The sequence below is a fragment of the Hevea brasiliensis genome, chromosome 7, assembly GCF_030052815.1.
Source record: "Hevea brasiliensis isolate MT/VB/25A 57/8 chromosome 7, ASM3005281v1, whole genome shotgun sequence".
Classification (NCBI taxonomy): Eukaryota; Viridiplantae; Streptophyta; class Magnoliopsida; order Malpighiales; family Euphorbiaceae; genus Hevea; species Hevea brasiliensis.
The window spans coordinates 9,788,095-9,807,252 of NC_079499.1; the positions used below are offsets into that span (position 1 = coordinate 9,788,095).

Here is a 19,158-nt window from a genome sequence, read left to right on the forward strand (position 1 = left end):
GTGGAACGAGAAAGAATCTCTGTCCTGGGGTGAGAATTTTCTCTGGTCGGACCACTGAATCCCATGGCCTCCTGAATACCTCAGGCTTGGCTAGCACATAAGATGGGTACTTCTCCAAAATCCTCATAGCAGGTATTGCCATATAGTAACATTCTACCTTCCCACCAGCATGGACAATCCTCAAGACCGAAGGGGAATCTTGAGGCTCTCGAGGGGTTGCAGGGATCACCAGCTTGTGTTGGTGGTCACCGCTGCGCACGAAAGGTGCAGGTTTATGAACTTTGAGCAACTTGTCAAGCATGTTGATGTAGCAGTTTGTTTGTCCTGGAAGTTACCAACAAGAGCAGTTGGTATTTAAATCCTTCTTTTAATGCTAATATGCTTTGGATCATCGATGAGTTCAAGAAGCGAGAGGAATCTTTTGCCTCAATTATATTTTGCATGAAATAAACCGATGGAATTAAGATGAGATCAAATTCTGGTGAAAGATAACATCAATGCAGGATTACCAAGCAGAGTACGAGAAAAGCAACGGTTTTTGTAGTTTAGCATTTGTTTTCGTGTTCTTCAAATCTCCAAATTGCCGGACATGTAATATCACAAGGTTGAACGGGCCAATGCTCCTCGCAGGTTGTTAGCATGTTTCAGCATCTGTTTAAAGAGCCTAATTATTAACTAATCCCTAAGATTAACATTTAAATAAATATTAATAAATAATTAAAAATTATAAAAATAATAATTACTCCCTATTAACTTCATATCAAATATCTGATAGAATGAGCACGTGCCATTTCCTCCATGCATCAAGTAGAAATTATTAACTTCACCATTGATGGAGAAGAAGCAGTATTTTACAGAAGCCTCTAACACTTCAAAAAAATTTTCAATAAATAATTATACAAACTTTCCAGTGATGCTTCTAAAAATCAATTTTTTTTTTATGATAAATATCAATGAGACGACGGCTTTAAATAATTAGCCATTATTTAAAGAAAAATAAGTATACTGCTATAGCCACTATATAATATTTCTTCAAAATTGGATGTATAATACTGTTTTTCAATTTATTAATTAGGTCATTAAATTTAACGAATATCTAAATACATTATTTTAATTAATTTATTTATTTCATCAACTTAAACAAAAAATTTTGCATAATAACAAACTGTTACACAAAGGTCATTAAATTAAAGGCTTGTTTCCGACACTTGTCTGATTTAAAACCATGGCCAGGACAAACAATTAAAATGTTCACCTTTGCTTATACCAATTACAACAGTTAGATACAAGATTTTCTTGCTATCAAAATTCACTTTACAGGTAACGTAAAGACGATAAAAGAAAAGGAATTGGAAAAATTCGCCACCAACCTATATCTTACCTTCAAGAACCCTAGAAAAACCTCAAAGAGTCAGAAAGAATTGGAAAAGATTATCACCACTCAACAATTAGAATACCTAAGTTCAAAGACCTTTTTTAAGAAAGAAAAATAAGAGGAGAAAAGCTTGAGACTACTAAATGAAGGAACTGCAACACCATATGGCAGCAATACGAAAAAGAAAACTGCACATGCCTACCTCAACTAACTTAAAAAGGTCAATATCTGTTACAGGCGAATGCACTGCTTATGCCCTCAATCCAAAGCAATTATAAGATACCCACTGGCAAATTTTTCTCCAGACTCCCTTTCTAGATTTGCACTCTCTCAGTCCAGCCAATGTTGTATCTTCTGTGTTCTCCTCTATCCAAACTTGTTCCCAAAATTATCCCAAGATTAGACTTGTTTTCCTGGTGTACAAAAATATAAATCATATCCATCTTTTAGTAGTTACTAGGCCAGTTGATCTGTTGATGCTGAGGCTGCTGGTATACGCTGGCTGCAGATCCAACCATATCAACAGCTCCAGCCATGCCCTGAGACTGTTGAAGAAGTGGGTGAACAGCTGCTGCTGTCACTGCTTGTGCAGGTTGATATATGCTGGCAAAGGTGCCATGGCCAGCCTGTGCTGGGGTGAAAGTCACATGCTGACCCTGAGGAGGAAGGCTGTAGAAGGAACTTGCTGGCAAGCTAGATATATCTCGGCCAGAAGCAGCAATCCACACAGCTGAACCCTCGCTCTGCAAAATAAATCATCACCAACAACAAATGTCAATTTGTAACATAGAAAGAACAGAGGAGATTTTATGAGCTCATTATTATGGAATGCTGGTTTGACAACCGAGCACATATTCTAGGGCCTAAAATATTCACATGACCAGCACTAACCATGCACTGACAAATATATTAAATCTGTCATCTGATTAACTGATGAACTGAACAAGCAATAAGTGATTATTGAATTAGCTACTAAAGAGAACAAAAAAGAAAGGAGGAAAGAAAGAAAAGCATCTGAAACTCTACAACAGTGAAACAAAGTAATTAGGGGGGCGGGGATAAAGAAATGCTACTGGCACATGCATGTTTCTAGCAACAAAGACAAGGAGTCAAAATATAAAGTTTATAATAGCAGGTGATTATGAAAATACGACAGGAACTGCATGGATTAATCACCAAAATTACTATACTAAGCAACCAAAAACAAGCAACTAAAATAACAGCCAAAGCTGCTGATCATCACAATCACCACCTCCGACTCCACTGACTATCAGCAATGCCACTACCAGCAGTAGGATAACAAAATTGTAACCACCATTCCAATTACAAAAGCAGTCACCTCATTGTTTCACAACACATTGATTTCAAGGCAACCAATATCCGCCAACGACGTACAATATCATAATTTTAACATTAACACCACAACCCCTGCTACTGCCACCACCTAGCTCAAATGATCACCTTAAAAGTTATCCCTTAGTTTGTGATTCACCAATACAAGATCAATTAACTATGATGAAATACTCGGTCATTAGAATCCTACCTGCTGCCCGGTGATGTAAACATTACTTTCTTTGAACTGGGATGATCCAAGATCTTCATTTGTAGTAGAGTTTCCGCCTGTTGCTGCAGAACTGGGATTATAACCAGCTTGAGAGGAGCCATACAGCCCATAGCCACTAGCCATCCCAATATGAGTAGAATTTCCTGTATTAGTTCCTGCTTTGTATTGCGGAAATGAATATTTTACCCCCATTGCAGCTGCAGCTGGTGGAGCAGGATATATGCCCCCAGCTTGAGGTTGCTGGGGAAATGCACCATTACTTAAAAATTGGTGAATGCCTGGAGGTGGAACATAGAATGGGGAAAAGTAATGACCATAAGGGATGTAGTTTGGGGGATAATGAGGTATATGCAACCCTGTTGGTGGACGGAAGACAGGAAGTGGTTGCTGAGTCACAGCTATGGAACTTTGCATAAGCCCAGCAGCTTGAGTCACGAGTGGAGTTGGACCTTCTGTTGACAGAACTAATGAATTCCCACCCTGTAAATAGATATGTAGAAGAATTATAAGTTAGAAAAATATAAAGACAATATAAGATATTATGTTAACATACAAGGCACAAAAATAAATAGATCTTTGAATATAATATAATCCCTTTCACTTAACAACACCCCCCCCCCCCCACCCCCCCAAAAAAAAAAAAAAAATAAAATTTTTTGAAAATTAATCATGTCTTGGCGCAATGAAGCATCCACATTAGTAGCGCATAAAACTACCATATATTGTTGTTTACAATAAAAGCAAAATCCATGCAAATTAATAGGAACTTCTGAACTTCTGGACCTCTAGCCTTGATAAAAAGATAATATCAAACCACCAACTAAGACTAGGAAACTTAACACATGATTACGATGTAACGTGAGATTCATAGAACTTTAACCATTGATGTGTTTTGAGTCAGCATTAATCCTTATAAGGAAACACCACAGCTGAGTTGACAAATGTTATATCGCAACCAGGCAGTGGTGCATACAACAAGACCCTAACATTGCTCTAATTGCTATGGGCATGCCCTGTCATTTTGGTTATAAATATCCAATTAAAAAATTTTAACACGTGTGTACTGTGTGGTGCCTACAAATGCTCCCTATTGTTCATGGACATTCTCAAATAAGTTTTGCAGTAATTTTTTTGATAATTCATTCATAGGACAACTTTTGACAGAAAAGAAAAAGCTGAGTTCAGGCAATATTGACACTTGGGTCATTGCTTTTTCTCAAATTAAATTATATAGTCCTTAACTTTTTAAATTTCTTACACTTTATTCCTATGAAACATCACACACTTTAGTCCCTTATTTTTTAAAAATGAAACGAGAATTTACTGTAGAAGACAAAGAATTTAGATAATTTCTTTTATATTTCTTCATACAAAAATAATTTACAAGAATTCTAATTTATATACAAAGGCTAGGACTAAATAGGAAATTAATAAATATAATGATTCCTAATTATATTCTAATTTACAGCTAATTTACACAAATTAAGGGATTCTAACACTCCCCCTCAAGTTAGTTCATGTATGTTGCACATGACTAACTTGCAAATTAGGGTATGAAACCCCTTACAACTTAATCCCTTAGTGAACACATTAGCTAACTAATCTTTCGATCCTACATAAGAGATACTTAAGCTCAGTTTGGGTGGGGATGAGGGAAGGGTAAATAAGGGCAAGGGGTAAGTAACTATTATACGCTTGCTTGGAAAGAGGTGAGTTAGTAAAGGGTAGGGGTAAATAAGGGTAAGGCTTACCCCCCCCCCCCCCCTTCTCTCCCTTTTAGCCCTCAAATCCCAATTTTTCTTACACCCTAAATTAGAGTGTACGCAGGGGGAGGTGAGAGCTGAAAATTACTTTATTTTTTATTTTCCTACTTAATCCTTAATTTTTTATTAAAAATCCAATTATACCCATTAAAAATAAACATAGAGTACCACTACAAATGTCCTCTTTCTCAAGTGGCCATACATGTTTTCTCTGCTCTCAATCATTTGTTCTTTCAATAGTTTGCTGTAATTATTATGCTTCAATTATCAATTTTTTTATTTTGTTCTTTCAATAGTTTGTTGTAGTTATTATACTTTAATTATCATTTTTTTTCTAAATAATCCATTCTTTATTTAATCATCGTTAGATTTGTGCATTATTGTTTTGATTTATTTATTTTGTGATTTATTCATGATAGACTATTAGTGTTAGCCAATTCAAGATTTATCATGATGAGTTTACCATTTAATAAATTATCTAATAGAAAAGGGTATTTTTGTACTTCTAATAATTATTTACCTTTCTATCACCTCTTTCTAAACATAAAGAATTTACATTATCTCTCTTTACCTTTCCATTAATTCACCAATTTTCAAACATGAGATTTTTTTTATTGTAACTCTCCTCATCCTTCCCTCTCTTTACCCCCCTTTACCCTTCCATTAATTATCCTTCCCTCACCCCACCTAAACAGAGCCTTAAGAAACCATTGATAACCTTTTCTTTTATGAAGTGTCTGTCAATCTCTATATGCTTGATCCGATCATGCTGAACTGGACTGTGAACAATACTGATGGCAGCTTTGTTATCACAAAACAAGGATATTATGAAAAGTCAATCACTATATTATTTCTCTGTATATTCTGCATTCTGTATTCCTATTTAGGATTTCTTCCTAATTAGTAGAACACAATATATATATATATATATATATATATACTCATGTACAGATTAATTAAAATCAAGGAGAATCATCTCTTTCTACATGGTATCAGAGTAGGTCATCTATCTAGGGTGACTATTTGTTCTCACCACCCAACTCAAAAGAGACCTTGGCCGCCGACTGGCCGTCCCCTCTGATCCGGTCGCCGTAATCCCAGTGCATGAAGCTCACGAGCCCAACTTAGGTTCTCATCGTTTCTTCACTCGTCAGCGCGTGGAGGCACGTCCGCCGACCATTTCGACTCCAATCAGCATCGTCGGCGTCGCCTCAACCCCCTCATTCCACCACTGTGTGCTGTTGCTTGATCCAGTACACCATTAAAGGACTTCTGAGGTTTGGCTCTCAGATCCGATTTCGGTATTTGCTTGATTTGTGATTTTGATTTATTTTGCGACTGTATGCAATTTGGATTAGCGTTTCGGTTAGTTTTTTTGTCTCAACAAAAGACAGACAATAAGAATATTATTTCTGACGTGATTCTGGTGATAATTAAGATCACGGAACACAAACTTAATAGTTCGAATTACCTAGAGTGGAGTAAAACTATTAGGGTTTATTTGCGTAGCATTGATAAGGATGATCATTATACTAAAGACCCACCTATTGATGATACACAACAAACTTGGCTAAGGAAAGATGTTCGATTGTTTTTGCAGCTTTGAAACTCGATTCACAGTGAAGTAATTAGTTTAATTAATCACTGAATTTGTTAAGAAATTGATGGATTACTTAGATTTTCTGTATTCTGGTAAAGGAAGTATCTCCCGTATTTATGATGTTTGTAAAGCATTCTTCGTACTGAGAAAGAGGATAAGTCTCTCATAGCTTATTTTATGGATTTTAAATGGGTATATGAGGAACTTAATATATTGTTGCCTTTCAGTTCTGATGTGAAAGTTCAGCAGACCCAACGAAAGCAACTGGCTGTTATGAGTTTTCTTGTAGACCTTCATTCAGAGTATGAGACTGCAAAATCTCAGATTCTCTCCAGTTCTGAGATTTTCTCTTTACATGAAACGTTCACACGAGTCCTCGTACAGAGAGTACTCAATCTTTACAACCTACCAGTAGTGCTCTTATTAGCCGTAATCCAAATGGACAACAGGGTAATAGAAGAGGAAGTAGAGGAGGAATTACAGGCAACAGAAGTAATCAGCATAATGGGAATACTAGTTCTAATCAGGACTCTAGATGAGTCATTTGTTATTATTGTCATGAGCCTGACCATACAAAATATATTTGTCTGCAACTTCAAAGGAAAAATCAACGATCACAGATGGCAAATATGACAGCAGAGGATTTTACAGTATCTTCCTCTAATAAAACTGTTTTGGTATCTGCAGAGGATTTTGCACAGTTTTTTCAGTATCAAGTATCTCTAAAGCTTACCAGTTCCCCTGTCACTGCGATCGCTGAGTTAGGTAAATCCACTACATGCCTTATGTCTTCCTCATCCAAATAGGTTATTGATTCTGGTGACAGGTAATTCTAGTCTTCTATCTGCTTTTCAATATAATCTCACTTTCTCTACTGTTACTTTAGCTGATGGTTCCACTTCTTGTGTCATGGGTTCCAGAACTGCGAACCCGACTACGTCAATTTCTTTGCCATCTGTTTTTTGTTTACCAAAATTCTTTTTTAATCTACTTTCTGTTAGTAAACTTACTCGTACCTTAAATTGTTCTGTTTTTTTTTTTTCCTAACCAGTGTTTGTTTCAAGATCTTACGACAAAGCAGATTATTGGTAGAGGACGTGAGTCAGGTAGTCTCTACATTCTAGAAAATCATCTACCGCGGTCGCTTGTTTGCTCTAGTACCTTAACACCTCTTGAAGCTCATTGTAGATTGAGTCATCCTTCTTTGTCTACCATGAAGAAGTTATGTCCTCAGTTTCAGTCTTAATTAGTACTAGAATGTGAGTCATGTCAATTTGCAAAACATCATCGTTTGCCTTCTATATCTAGAGTCAATAAACGGGCTTCATCCCCTTTTGAATTAGTTCATTCTGATATTTAGGGTCCTTGTTCTGTTACTTCTAAAACTGAATTTCATTATTTTGTTACTTTTGTTGATGATTACTCTCGTGTTACTTGGTTATATTTAATGAAGAATCGTTCTGAGTTATTTTCTATCTTTTGTGCCTTTTGTAATGAAATCAAAATTCAATTTAATATTTTTGTGCGCATATTAAGAAGTGACAATGCAAAAAAATATTTTTCAGCACAATTTCAGTCTTATATGACACAAAATGACATTCTTCATCAGTTTTCCTGTGTTGATACCTCATCCTAAAATGGCGTGGCAGAAAGAAAAAATCAACATCTTCTTAAGGTAACTCGTGCTCTTCTTTTTTATATGAAAGTTCATAAACGCTTTTGGGCGGATGCAGTTTCTAAAGCATGTTTTTTTTATTAATCGTATGTCGTCTTCTATCCCTAATGGGGATATTCCTTATACTGCTTTGTTTCCTACAAAATCTTTGTTCCCTGTTGAACCCCGTATTTTTTGTTGTACCTATTTTGTGCGTGATGTTCGTCCACATGTTACCAAATTGGATCCGCAGTCACTCCAATGTGTCTTCCTTGGGTACTCCCGACTCCAAAAAGGGTACCGTTATTTCTCTCCTACTTTTAATCGTTATCTTGTTTCTGCAGATGTCACATTTTTTAAATCCACTCCATTCTTTCCTCAATCATCTGTGTATGAGAGTCAAGGGGAGGAGGATGATCTCTTAATATATAATGTCCAACCAATGTCTAGTCCTCTCCCACAGCCTGTTCCTTCTGCCTTTAGACCTACTCGACCTGCCGTTATTTATGTTTATTCTAAGAGATTGGAGATTCCTAACTCATATCCTCCACCAGTTACTTCGTTGGGAGATCCTATACCTCATACTGATCATGATTGTGACCTAGACTTACCCATTGCTCTTCATAAAGGTAAAAGTTCATGCACTTACCCTATTTCTTTTTTTGTTTCTTATAATCAATTGTCTTCTTGTTCTCAGTGTTTTGTTACTTCTTTAGACTCTGTTCCTTTTTTAGACTCTGTTCCTTCTTTAGACTCTGTTCCTATCCCTAATACTGTTAGTGAGACACTGTCTCATCCTGGCTAGTGTGCTGCTATGAAAGAGGAAATTGAGGCATTAGATGGTAATGGTTCATGAGAACTATTGCCTTTACCCACTGGTAAGAAAGCTATTGGTTGCAAATGGGTATTTACAGTAAAGGTAAATCCTGATGGTTCTGTGGCTAGGTTAAAAGCACGCCTTGGGGCAAAAGGATATGCTCAGACATATGGGGTTGATTACTAACATTTTTTCTCCTGTAGCTAAACTTACTTCTGTTCGCTTGTTTATCTCTTTAGCAGCTACATGTGATTGGCCCCTGCACCAATTGGCTTTTTCTTATCTCTAGTGATATATCCCTACAGTTCTCTAGCCCGAATGAATAGTAGACAGGATCTAGACTATGTCAAATAATTAGTTCCATCTAACTTTACAGAACTAATTTGAAAAGCGAGATTGTCACCGACAAATCCAGCCTTTGTTTTAGAGGCTTCCTTCCTTCCATCGGTCATTTTTCAATTAAAGGAATAGGTACTGAGGCAGAAAGCAAGAAACTGGGCAACAGAAGGTACCAAAAAAAAATAATAATAAATGTGCAAACCAGGTGTGGAAACACGTTGGTTAGAAGTGCACCAGACAGGGAAGGTCATCGGCAAAAGGCACGGCCTCGAGAAATCACCGGAAAAAAGGTGCACGCGCTAGCGCGTGAAGAATGACGCGAGGCTTATGGAGGCGCTTGAGCTCACGCGCTTCACCAGACAGTAGGACTCCGGGCGTAGGCCAATCGGCTAGTGTTCTTCCTCCTCAGGTGGGTGGTGACAGTCACCTCCGTTTCTAAAACGACGTAGTAGCTTGACCTACAAAAAAAAAAAAAAAAAAAAAGCTACCCAAAACTACACTGTTCACGCCAAAAAAATTTGGCACAGCTCTAATACCATCTAAAAGACACAGAATTTAGATAATTTCTTTTATATTTCATACAAAAATGATTTACAAGAATTCTAATTTATATACAAAGACTAAGACTAAATAGGAAACTAATAAATACAATAATTCCTAATTATATTCTAATTTACAGGCTTACAACTAATTTACACTAATTAAGGGATTTACACTAATTAAGGGACTCTAACATATACAATTTAATTCAAACTTTTTAGGAACCAAAAAGCTACTTCATTTAAAACCCAAGAGCTGAAAAGATTGATCCACTCAAACTTAGGGACTACAAATACTAAAGTGTAAAGAATTTAAGAAGGCAAGAGACCATATGATTCCACTTGGAAAGAAGATGAAAAACATGTATATTTTGCGATATGTCAAGGGTTCCCATTTTTAGATACATCAGAAATTTGTAGATGAGAGGGCTCAAGGGGGCGCCAAAGAACAGTGATCACTGTTCTACTAGCCCAATGGCAATAATTGTTTGGCAATATTCCTTTTATCAAATAAATTAAAATGCAAAGAAAGTTGGAAGTTTGTGACCAACTTGCCAATAAGAATGCAAGCTGCAGCATCAGATAGAAATGAGACAGCATACAAGGAATTAGGAAAGCAGTAAGCAACGACAGCTAGGAACCTTTTCAGTTCTTTCTAAACAAACAAAATAATATTCTATGACAACATCGATCGATTTTGCTAAATTGAATAACTAAAAAGAAAGCTTATCAATGGGAACCTCTTGAGTAGACTGAGAAGTATGTGCAGGCAACACTGCAACATTCCCATTGTATTTAGCAGCAACTGCAGCTGAAGGAAAGGGAGAAACACGACCATCACTATCAGCGCCTGAACGATAAAATTGGGCATAATAACTAGTAGGATCAAATGGTGGTTGAACCTACACAGAGAAACCATCAAATAAGCACAAATAATCAGTTTTAAGGCCAAAAACAGAGTTAAAGCAAATATTAAAAAAATTACCCTAAAAATTTATATAAATAACTACGCTCATGTTATGATAACACCAATGTTTGGGACCATAAAATAAATATTTCATCACAATAATTATACATGTCAAGCGAATTATTAAATCTATTGCCCATCAGGCATTAAAATTTTGCTAATAACAAAAACTTAAAAGTAAAAAAGATACAAGTGGATTGGTAGACAACACAAAGAACATAGTTTTGATTGGGAAGACTCACTACAAAGCTAGGAAGGCGAGAAGCATCACGTGCTTGAGATTCAGAGTTTTCAAATGGTGCAATCTGACTACTCAGCATTGGAGGCATAAAACCAAAACTGTAGCTTGGAGTGTGTACAGCCGAGTATTGCTGTCCCCCAGAAAGCAGTGCAGGATCCTGCTTGGATTCATTATACTCGGTTACTGCACTGGATGAGACATCCCGCTCACCAGTTATATTTTCAGGTGCTTGTGAAGGTGACTCTGGATGATCAGGATAAGCTCCCTCCTCATCAGCCTCATCAGCCACTAATGTATCTTGATCGCTGAAGCCAAAAAAATTACCAAAAAAATGTTACAGCTGAAATAGTATGCACTATGCAGCATACTCGTATGCAGCACACATTCTTCTAACACGTGAAAAACTTGGCCTTGTAAACAAACTATCTATTGATGTATATTATTGCTAAATAGCAAAACAATCACTAGATGCAAGTAAATAATCAAGTTCAAAACCCCACTCAAATACATCAGTATGTTTATTATTTATACTATTTGTTACCTATAAGGTTATTGTTCGAAAGAAATGAGTCAAAATATATTTTTGTTTATATACATGTTAGGGGAGAATAGAAACTGATGACAAGGATGCTCAGGAATAAATTAATTTCTTCTATTTGATATAGAAACCAAACCAGAAAAGATAATGAAGATATGACTCTGGCAGACTATCATATTCAAACATTACATACAACCTAACAACAATATTCATCTTACATACCTTGCAGCCTGTTCCTCCATAGTTTCTTCAGCACCCTGAGAAGTTTCAGACAAAGGTGTAGAACTCTTATCACTCTCTGGACCACTGACACAGCCTGTTCTTACTCCAAAACTAGCATCAAAACTTCCAAAACTCAATTTTGTTCTTTCAGATTCAGGGACATGAATATGGTTTGGAATAATAACATGTTGACGTTGTGGAAGATGCAAATCCTCCAGCTTCTTCTGCAGTTTAGAGGTTGCTTCTTCTGAATCAAGGACATTTGATAGAGGCTGTGATTGGATACTGGATTCAACTGGAATATTAGACACATCTGATGAACCAGCTATTCCAGACCCCAAAAGCACATTAGAGTTTGCTGGCTTTGGTTTCCACTCCTTAGTAGAACCAGCTGTTGAAGATGGGAATTGTGAATTATTTAGATTCCATACAAATCATCATATAATATCCAACAAGGCAACAAGTACTGAACAAAAGGCTGAAAAGCATTGAATGTTTGAAACAATCTTTTCTTCTTTTTTGCCCCAAGTTAAGATGCCTCACATTTATGTATGATGTATCTGAGGCTGCATTTGTTTCATGGAAAATATTTTCACAAGACATTCTCAAGGAAAATAGCTTCTTGCTTTCGAAATGAGAAGTCATTTTCTGGGAAGTCTTGACTATCACAAGCTCATAAAAGGGCAAGGAACCCATAAGCAACTATCTAGATGCATGACAATTGGTGCATTTACCACAGACAATTACTGGCTATTCATAGCCACTGATAGTCACCAAAGACAACCAAAACCCATCCTTTTTGTGTAATCTTCTATCATATTCACTAACAAGTAGAAAATTATGATTTCCTTATAGGTCCAAACATCTTCAAAGCTTATTTATTTAAAGAAAACAATTTCTAATTTAATGCAAAAGCCGCAAAATATTTTCCAACAGATTCTCAGTATTGCAACCAAAAAATAGAAAATAAGTTATTTTCTAATACAGAAAAATTATTTTCCACAAAACAAATGGAACCTTAAATTATGTAACAAAGCTGTTGGATCACAGAAAGTTCCTAGCTCAAATACAACTCAGAATAAAATGCTTAGCAATTTACAATCTTACATCCCAGCTTCTAACATGGAGCCTATTGAGACCTCCTGCCAAACTAGAATGCAACACAATCAGTGTTATTAAAGCGAAAGGCGATATTAAGGTGATAGGGTACCGAGGCGAGGCGAGGCCCTTTTTGAATTAAGGCGCTATAACCTAAATTGCTCAAATTATGAATGTATGCTATATCAAATAAGCCTTATTTTATTTATACTATAATATATTAGGCAGAAAAAGAAATTTTAGATGTCAAACACTATAATTTCCAAGATCATATAAAAGATTAACATGCTCTCCAAAAATAAAATCACAGTGAATGATAAGAAAGTTTGGCCACTTAACACACAAATTATGATGCTCCTAAACTTAGCCTTTAAAAGACCAAAGAATAAATATGCTCTCTAAAAACAGAATCACAGTGAATGTAATAATTATAAAGAGGACAACAATAATTTGAACTCATGTCAAAGCAATCAACCAATAATTTAAATGTCAAACACTGTCACAATACCCATGCATAGAGGAAACATATAACAATACCCATCTAACAAAATTTTAAACAAATTAAATAAAAAATTAAAATGAAACAAAAATTAAAAAAAAAAAATAAAGTGTTGCGTGACTGAGAGAATAAGAGAAGAAGAAAAGAGGAGGAGAAGGAGAGAGAGAAGAAAAAATTTTAAAAGAAAAAAAAATAAAAAATAAAATGCTGCTGTAAAAGATGGCCTGACTGAGATGAGAGAAGAAGAGAGGAGGGAAGAGAAGAATAGAAGAAGAGGAGAGGAAAGGAGAGAGAGGAAAGAGGAAGAAGAAGAGAGAAAGAGAGGAAGAAACACATGTAGGTGTTGTGTCTTCCCCAAACGGCACGAAATGAACACAACAGGTTAGGGCTTTTTTATCTTTTTACTGTTTTAAAAAAAAAATTAAAGTTTGACGTTATTTTACAGAGGCGACGCCTTTCTCACCCCACGCCTCTCGCCTTTTGCTAGATGACTCGCCTCAACCAGGCGAGGCGCCAGGGGCTCGCCTCACCTCGCCCAGCGCCTTTTTACACCTTTAACAACACTACACAATGTTTACATTTTAAAGAAATGCATCTGTGTGAATACCAGACTAGGAAAAAAACAGACAAATGAAGCAGGGAATGAGGGACAGAACAGAGAGATGAAACTCAATTTTTGAAGTAAATCTATCTAGTTTTCAGCTGTTACATTTCTGCAAATCACCTGAAAAGTTAGGAAACTCCTACTAAAAGTGCATATTCTCAATAGCAAGACTTCAAATAAGCTGACACAATGTGCACCTGAGGGATAAAATTTCCAGATCAAACAATATCTCATACTTGCTGTGAATCAAAAAATGCTAATGTTTGATGCAGAATTTATTATGTTGTTCACATCAACTCAACAATTATTGAGGTTGAAACTACTTTCTTGAAAAAGCATCATTTTAGAAGTTGTAGAAAGTAATTTGAAACAGTTTTTTCTTTCTTGAAGTTTTTATGTCCAAATTATGTAAGATCTAACTTAGAAAGACATTTTAATTGCCTTCATCAAAATATTCAAGATAGTGCGTTTCTCAATAGCAGCCACAAATAAATGTCAACAAATCCAAGGACAAATCAACAACATGAAAAGCTTTAATTCAAAATCCAATGTAACAATGTACCTTTTTGAGGGCCAATTACTTGTTGTGACCTGCTACTGTAGTTAGAGGAAGGCCGACTACCAGGAGAGCCATCATGAATTGATGCAGATGAGGGTTGAGAAGACTCACTGAGCTGATCCTTCCCAACCTGGGATTTACTCGGCATCTTGCCTTGCAGAAAAGAAGTACCAATCTCAGAAGCTGTGATCCAATAACAAGCTATGAGTTAGAACTGAAGATAAACAAAACCCGTCAAAATGAAACAAAATTTGCACAAGTGCCGACCTGATTTCTCAGCAGGACTAACTGCATTTGATTCAACAACAGTTCTATTGCTTCCCACTTCACGTTTAATGGTACCCACAGTACTGGGGAGCCGTGAGTCATTAGATGGAACAAGTACAGGATCTGATGACGAGAAACAGACTGTTGATGAAGATGCTGGAGTTACAGATACCGAGGAGTTACTAGAGGTTGTAATGGGCTCCCCATGTGCATCCCCAATTCCAAATGCAATGGTGAGGGTTTTGTCAGCATCAATAGGGGACACTATACTTCCGAACTTACTAACAGCAATAGGTGATGAAATCACTTTATTTTGACTTATGCCACTTCCTGAAGGTGAATCATAAGCATGCATTTCACTGTTGCTTCCAGAGGGTTCAACAGTGGCACCATTAGCCACAACAGCAGCAGAGCTGTGAGCCAAAATTAGAGAAAGTAATTACGCACATACCATTATACCAGTCAAGCAAATTATAGAAATGGTTTGGAATGGTAATTCATAGTCACCTTGCTGACAGACTTGTTTCCTTACTTTCCTCTTGAAGGGCTGGCATAGAAGTGCCATCTCCCTTCTCTGCAGCTTGGTTGGCTCCATTGTCCCTTGCAAGGCCCAAATTCCTGCCACCACTAGCATCTGAACCAATCTCATAGTCAAAAATCAACTTAACAATTACAATAGACCTTAGCTATAAAACAAAATCCATACCATCAAATATTAACGCCATAACTGATATTGTATTTTTCACAATTTGAACCCCATGTCTCAAATTAGTTGGAGGAACAGGGGTTCAGCTGAAAACTCAGCTAGTGGCATTCACAAACCAGTAACTAAATGAGTTATATATACAAGATACAGCTAAAAAATAACAAAGGTAAAACAGCAGAGCAATCATATATCAAACAAAGGGATTAATCCAGCAATTCTAGTTTTCAACAAGCTGTCTTAAAAGTAGTAATTTACCATGTGACGAGTGACGAGATGAAAAGTTTACCCGACCACCCTTACTCCCCCGCCCCTGTGTTCCAGGTCTCCAACGAGCATCTCCAGACTCTCTGTTGTTCACATTCTGTAACAATTAAAAATCAGAAATAAATAATGATATTAGAACCCAAATTTGATCCAAAAGACAAAAATAGCAAGTAAATTTCTATTATACATGCATTTGTATGTGACCACCCAATGGACATAATAAGATATTATTTGATTAAATGAAATAAGAAATGTCTCTTGTCTCCATCTCATTCTAAAGCCCAAAACCAGGCCACCTTTATGATTAATCTATAGCATCTTACAGATCTACTTATTCTTCTTTGTGCATTACTTGCCAAAATTATCTATTTTGAACCTACAGAATTTGAATAACCTTGTAACATTCCACTGCCAAGGTTGTTGACATTGCCTTTTAAGCAATACAATGTTCACAATGAATATCTCTATAATCCATTCACAATGATGCCAAATTAAATAAACACTTTCTAGAGATGATAATGCCAAGCAAGATTACAAGCATGCATAGCTAAACTCACGGCAGCCCACAGAGGAAAAACCATCAACTCAGTCTAGTCATTGGACAATCTCCATACAGAATGACCAAGTACAATGCCATGGAAACACTATTATCATATTTGCAGCTATCTCAAACAAAACAACCGGTAATATATCAACTGTGATTTAACCATCCAACACAAACAATAAAAAAAGGGTGATCCAGTACATGAAGCATTCCACACTTGTGGGCTCATAAGCATCCAACGCAAACAATAGTGGGAAAAAATTTATCTTGCCTCTTTTCTCCTGTCCCGTTTCCTTTTGACTTCATGAAATGGATCTGTGAAAACACATATATGCCCGTTATATTTGGAAATGGGAAAACAAAATGAAAAAAGATTAACATTGAAGCAATCCCAGTTACTATCTCTTTATATATACTTCCTGGGCTTATGTCCAATCAAGTGTAGAGCTCACAAGCAACTCGAGTGAACTTCAAAAACATAAATTCATGAAGGAAGCTCATTCTCCTGAGCCGCAGGTACTCTAGTGAAAACATTAGGAGAAAAAACCCCAATTTCTTGAGCCGAGATCTTAGCTTCTAAGTTCTCTCACTCTGTTCATTAACTCTTGGAAATCTTCAAAAGCGATTCTCATAAATCAAAATTGCCCAAAGAAATGAAAGCGAAATGCAAAGGAGAAAGCTTTCATTCTGAAATGAAAGGCTTGAAAAACAGAAGCGCCACAGCAAAATCTAACATAGCCGCACCAGTTAAAATCAATTAAAAAAAAAGCGCAGAAAAACAGTGAAGACCCATCACAGCAAATCAAAAACCCAAATCAATCCGCCCTTCCCATCGAGCAAATTCAAAACCTAAAACAAATTAAATCCGCAAGTCCAAAAAATGGATCACAGCAAAATCATAAAAACAGAAAGCATGCACTCTAAAAAATAAGAAGCTTAAAAGAAAACCAAAATGGGAAACCACAAGCCAACAACAAGAAGAAATGATAGATTAACAAAAAGAAGCTACCCTGCAAAAGAAGCTTCTGTGCGGTTTCATTGGGATCCATAGAGCAATCCTTAAGAGTCGCATAAATCTCCTCTTCACTGTGATTACCCGTGATCTCCTTTATGTTCTGGATCGTCTTCCTGACGTTGCTCGGGATTGAAACCCTAACCCCACCACCGCTCATCTTCACTAACCCCAGAAAGAGAAAAAAAGAAAGCCCCCCCTCCTCTACAAGTTAGAATACAGAAGAAATACGCTTGTGAGCGCGTGTAGAAAGAAATGATTGGGAGGGGAAGCAAAAGAAAGGGCTGATACAGAGTGATTTGATCTAAGTGATTTGATCTAAGTGATTGTGAAATGGGGAGGAGAAGGAGAGGAAGAAGAAGAAGAAGAAGAAGAAGAAAAAAATAAAAATTAAAAAACAAAAAATAGAAGAAGAAAAGGGGAAGAAAAGAAAGAGAATGGAGGGAGCAAAATTGCAGTGGATGCGTATGTGTGCGCTTTGGAGTGTAGGGCTTTTTGGTTTATTATTTTTATTTTTATATTTTTGTAAAAAAAAATAATTTATAGGATTTTCCTGTACCTGTATGTCTGTTCTGTGAACCAGTGGGCAGCTGGTGTTTTCCTGCTGTATCTGTGTTGCTGTGACAAACAGGGTCTTGATTTTAGAATATGAGAGGAAAAAAAAGAAAAAAAAGAAAAAAAAGAAAAACACATTTATAGCTGCAATAAAAATAATTATTTTATTTATTGTGCGTCCTTTTAAAATATGAAACCTAATTTTATATTATCTTGTTTGTCAAACAAAGCTTGTCAATGAATTTTCCATGAACTTACATAAGCACTTCATGTAATAATATTCATGTTACACAATATATATTTCCTCTTTTATGTGAATATAGACTTATTTTTATTTTTAAAAAATTTTAAAAAAAATAATCAAAATAATAAATTTTATTTAATCTCTTAATGTGTTCTACATTCATATTACTTATTAAATATTAAATAATTTATAAATATTAAATAATTTATATTATTAAATTATTCTTAAAGTTAATAAATTTTATTTGTTAATGTATATTAAATAGATATATATTAATAAACTAATAAAGGAAGACATATAAAATATATAATTATCTATATTTTGAGTTTTTTTTAACTGTATTTTAAGCTCATTTTAATCATAGTAAACTCTAAACATTATCTGTTAAAAAAACTCTAAATGTTTAAAAATAATTTTTTTATTATTAGTATGGCAATTAAAATAGAAACTAACCTATTTTCTCATAAAAAATGTCTTGAATAATTTTCAAAATTTTAAGTAATTAAATATTTAATTAAAATACCTATAAGTGGCTAATACATAATTGACACGCTTGGTAAAAAAAATAATTTATGACTACATGTATTATTAAAATAACTAAAAAAGGTATTAAATTATTTTTTCAAATAGTAAATTATATTAACTCAATATTTTATTTATAATATTATTAAAATATGTTTCAATTATATTAAAATATAATTTAATTTTAAAATAAATAAATAAATATTTTATAGATAAATATTTTATTAACATTAATAAAATTTGTAATATTTACCATTTTTCGATGTCAGAATTCTTGTCATTAATAGAAAAATAGTGATAAGTGTTTGTCTGTGCTACTAATAATATGTTATAGAGTTTTAAGTGTATGTTTTTGCAAATGAAGAGTAAAAGTTTTTTTTTTATGGGGGGGAGGGGGTGGCAGTGTAGTTTTCGACAGCCGAAAGCTGGGCTTTTAGCAGCTGAAAGTGCCCTCTTTGACAGCCAATGGTATAAATAGTCTTTTAACAGAAAAAAATTTCGAAAAAGAAATTTAAATGTCAAATTTCCTTTCTTTCCATATATTGTTGTTGCATGCAAACTAGTTTCTTTCATAAACCCTTTCTTGTGAGGAAGAGATTTAAGTTTATTCATTTCTTGGTGTTGAGCTAGGAATGAATCAAAGTTTTCAAAGGGTAATGTGAAGT

The 19,158-nt window shown here is 35.4% G+C and overlaps 1 protein-coding gene across 1 annotated transcript; it reads right to left on the bottom strand.

Annotated features, from left to right (window-relative positions):
- Nucleotides 1-1,237: 1,237 nt before the first annotated feature.
- On the bottom strand, nt 1,238-17,779 carry LOC110665164 (GBF-interacting protein 1-like). The gene is made up of 11 exons (XM_021825179.2): nt 17,170-17,779; nt 16,432-16,475; nt 15,608-15,713; nt 15,154-15,280; nt 14,647-15,059; nt 14,383-14,562; nt 11,620-12,010; nt 10,861-11,164; nt 10,392-10,553; nt 2,919-3,419; nt 1,238-2,118 (listed from the first exon to the last, which is right to left on the bottom strand). Exons 1-11 carry the CDS (start codon nt 17,330-17,332, stop codon nt 1,822-1,824), a joined length of 2,688 nt encoding a protein of 895 aa, XP_021680871.2. The 5' UTR covers nt 17,333-17,779; the 3' UTR covers nt 1,238-1,821.
- Between the last annotated feature and the right edge of the window lie 1,379 nt (nt 17,780-19,158).

Coding starts and splice junctions, on each gene's coding strand:
- LOC110665164 (XM_021825179.2), bottom strand. CDS start 17,332: ATGAGCGGTGGTGGGGTTAGGGTTTCAATCCCGAGCAACGTCAGGAAG. Junction 15,060..15,153: donor GAAACAAGTCTGTCAGCAAG/GTGACTATGAAT, acceptor TTTGGCTCACAG/CTCTGCTGCTGTTGTGGCTA. Junction 11,165..11,619: donor ATGGAGGAACAGGCTGCAAG/GTATGTAAGATG, acceptor TTTTGGCTTCAG/CGATCAAGATACATTAGTGG.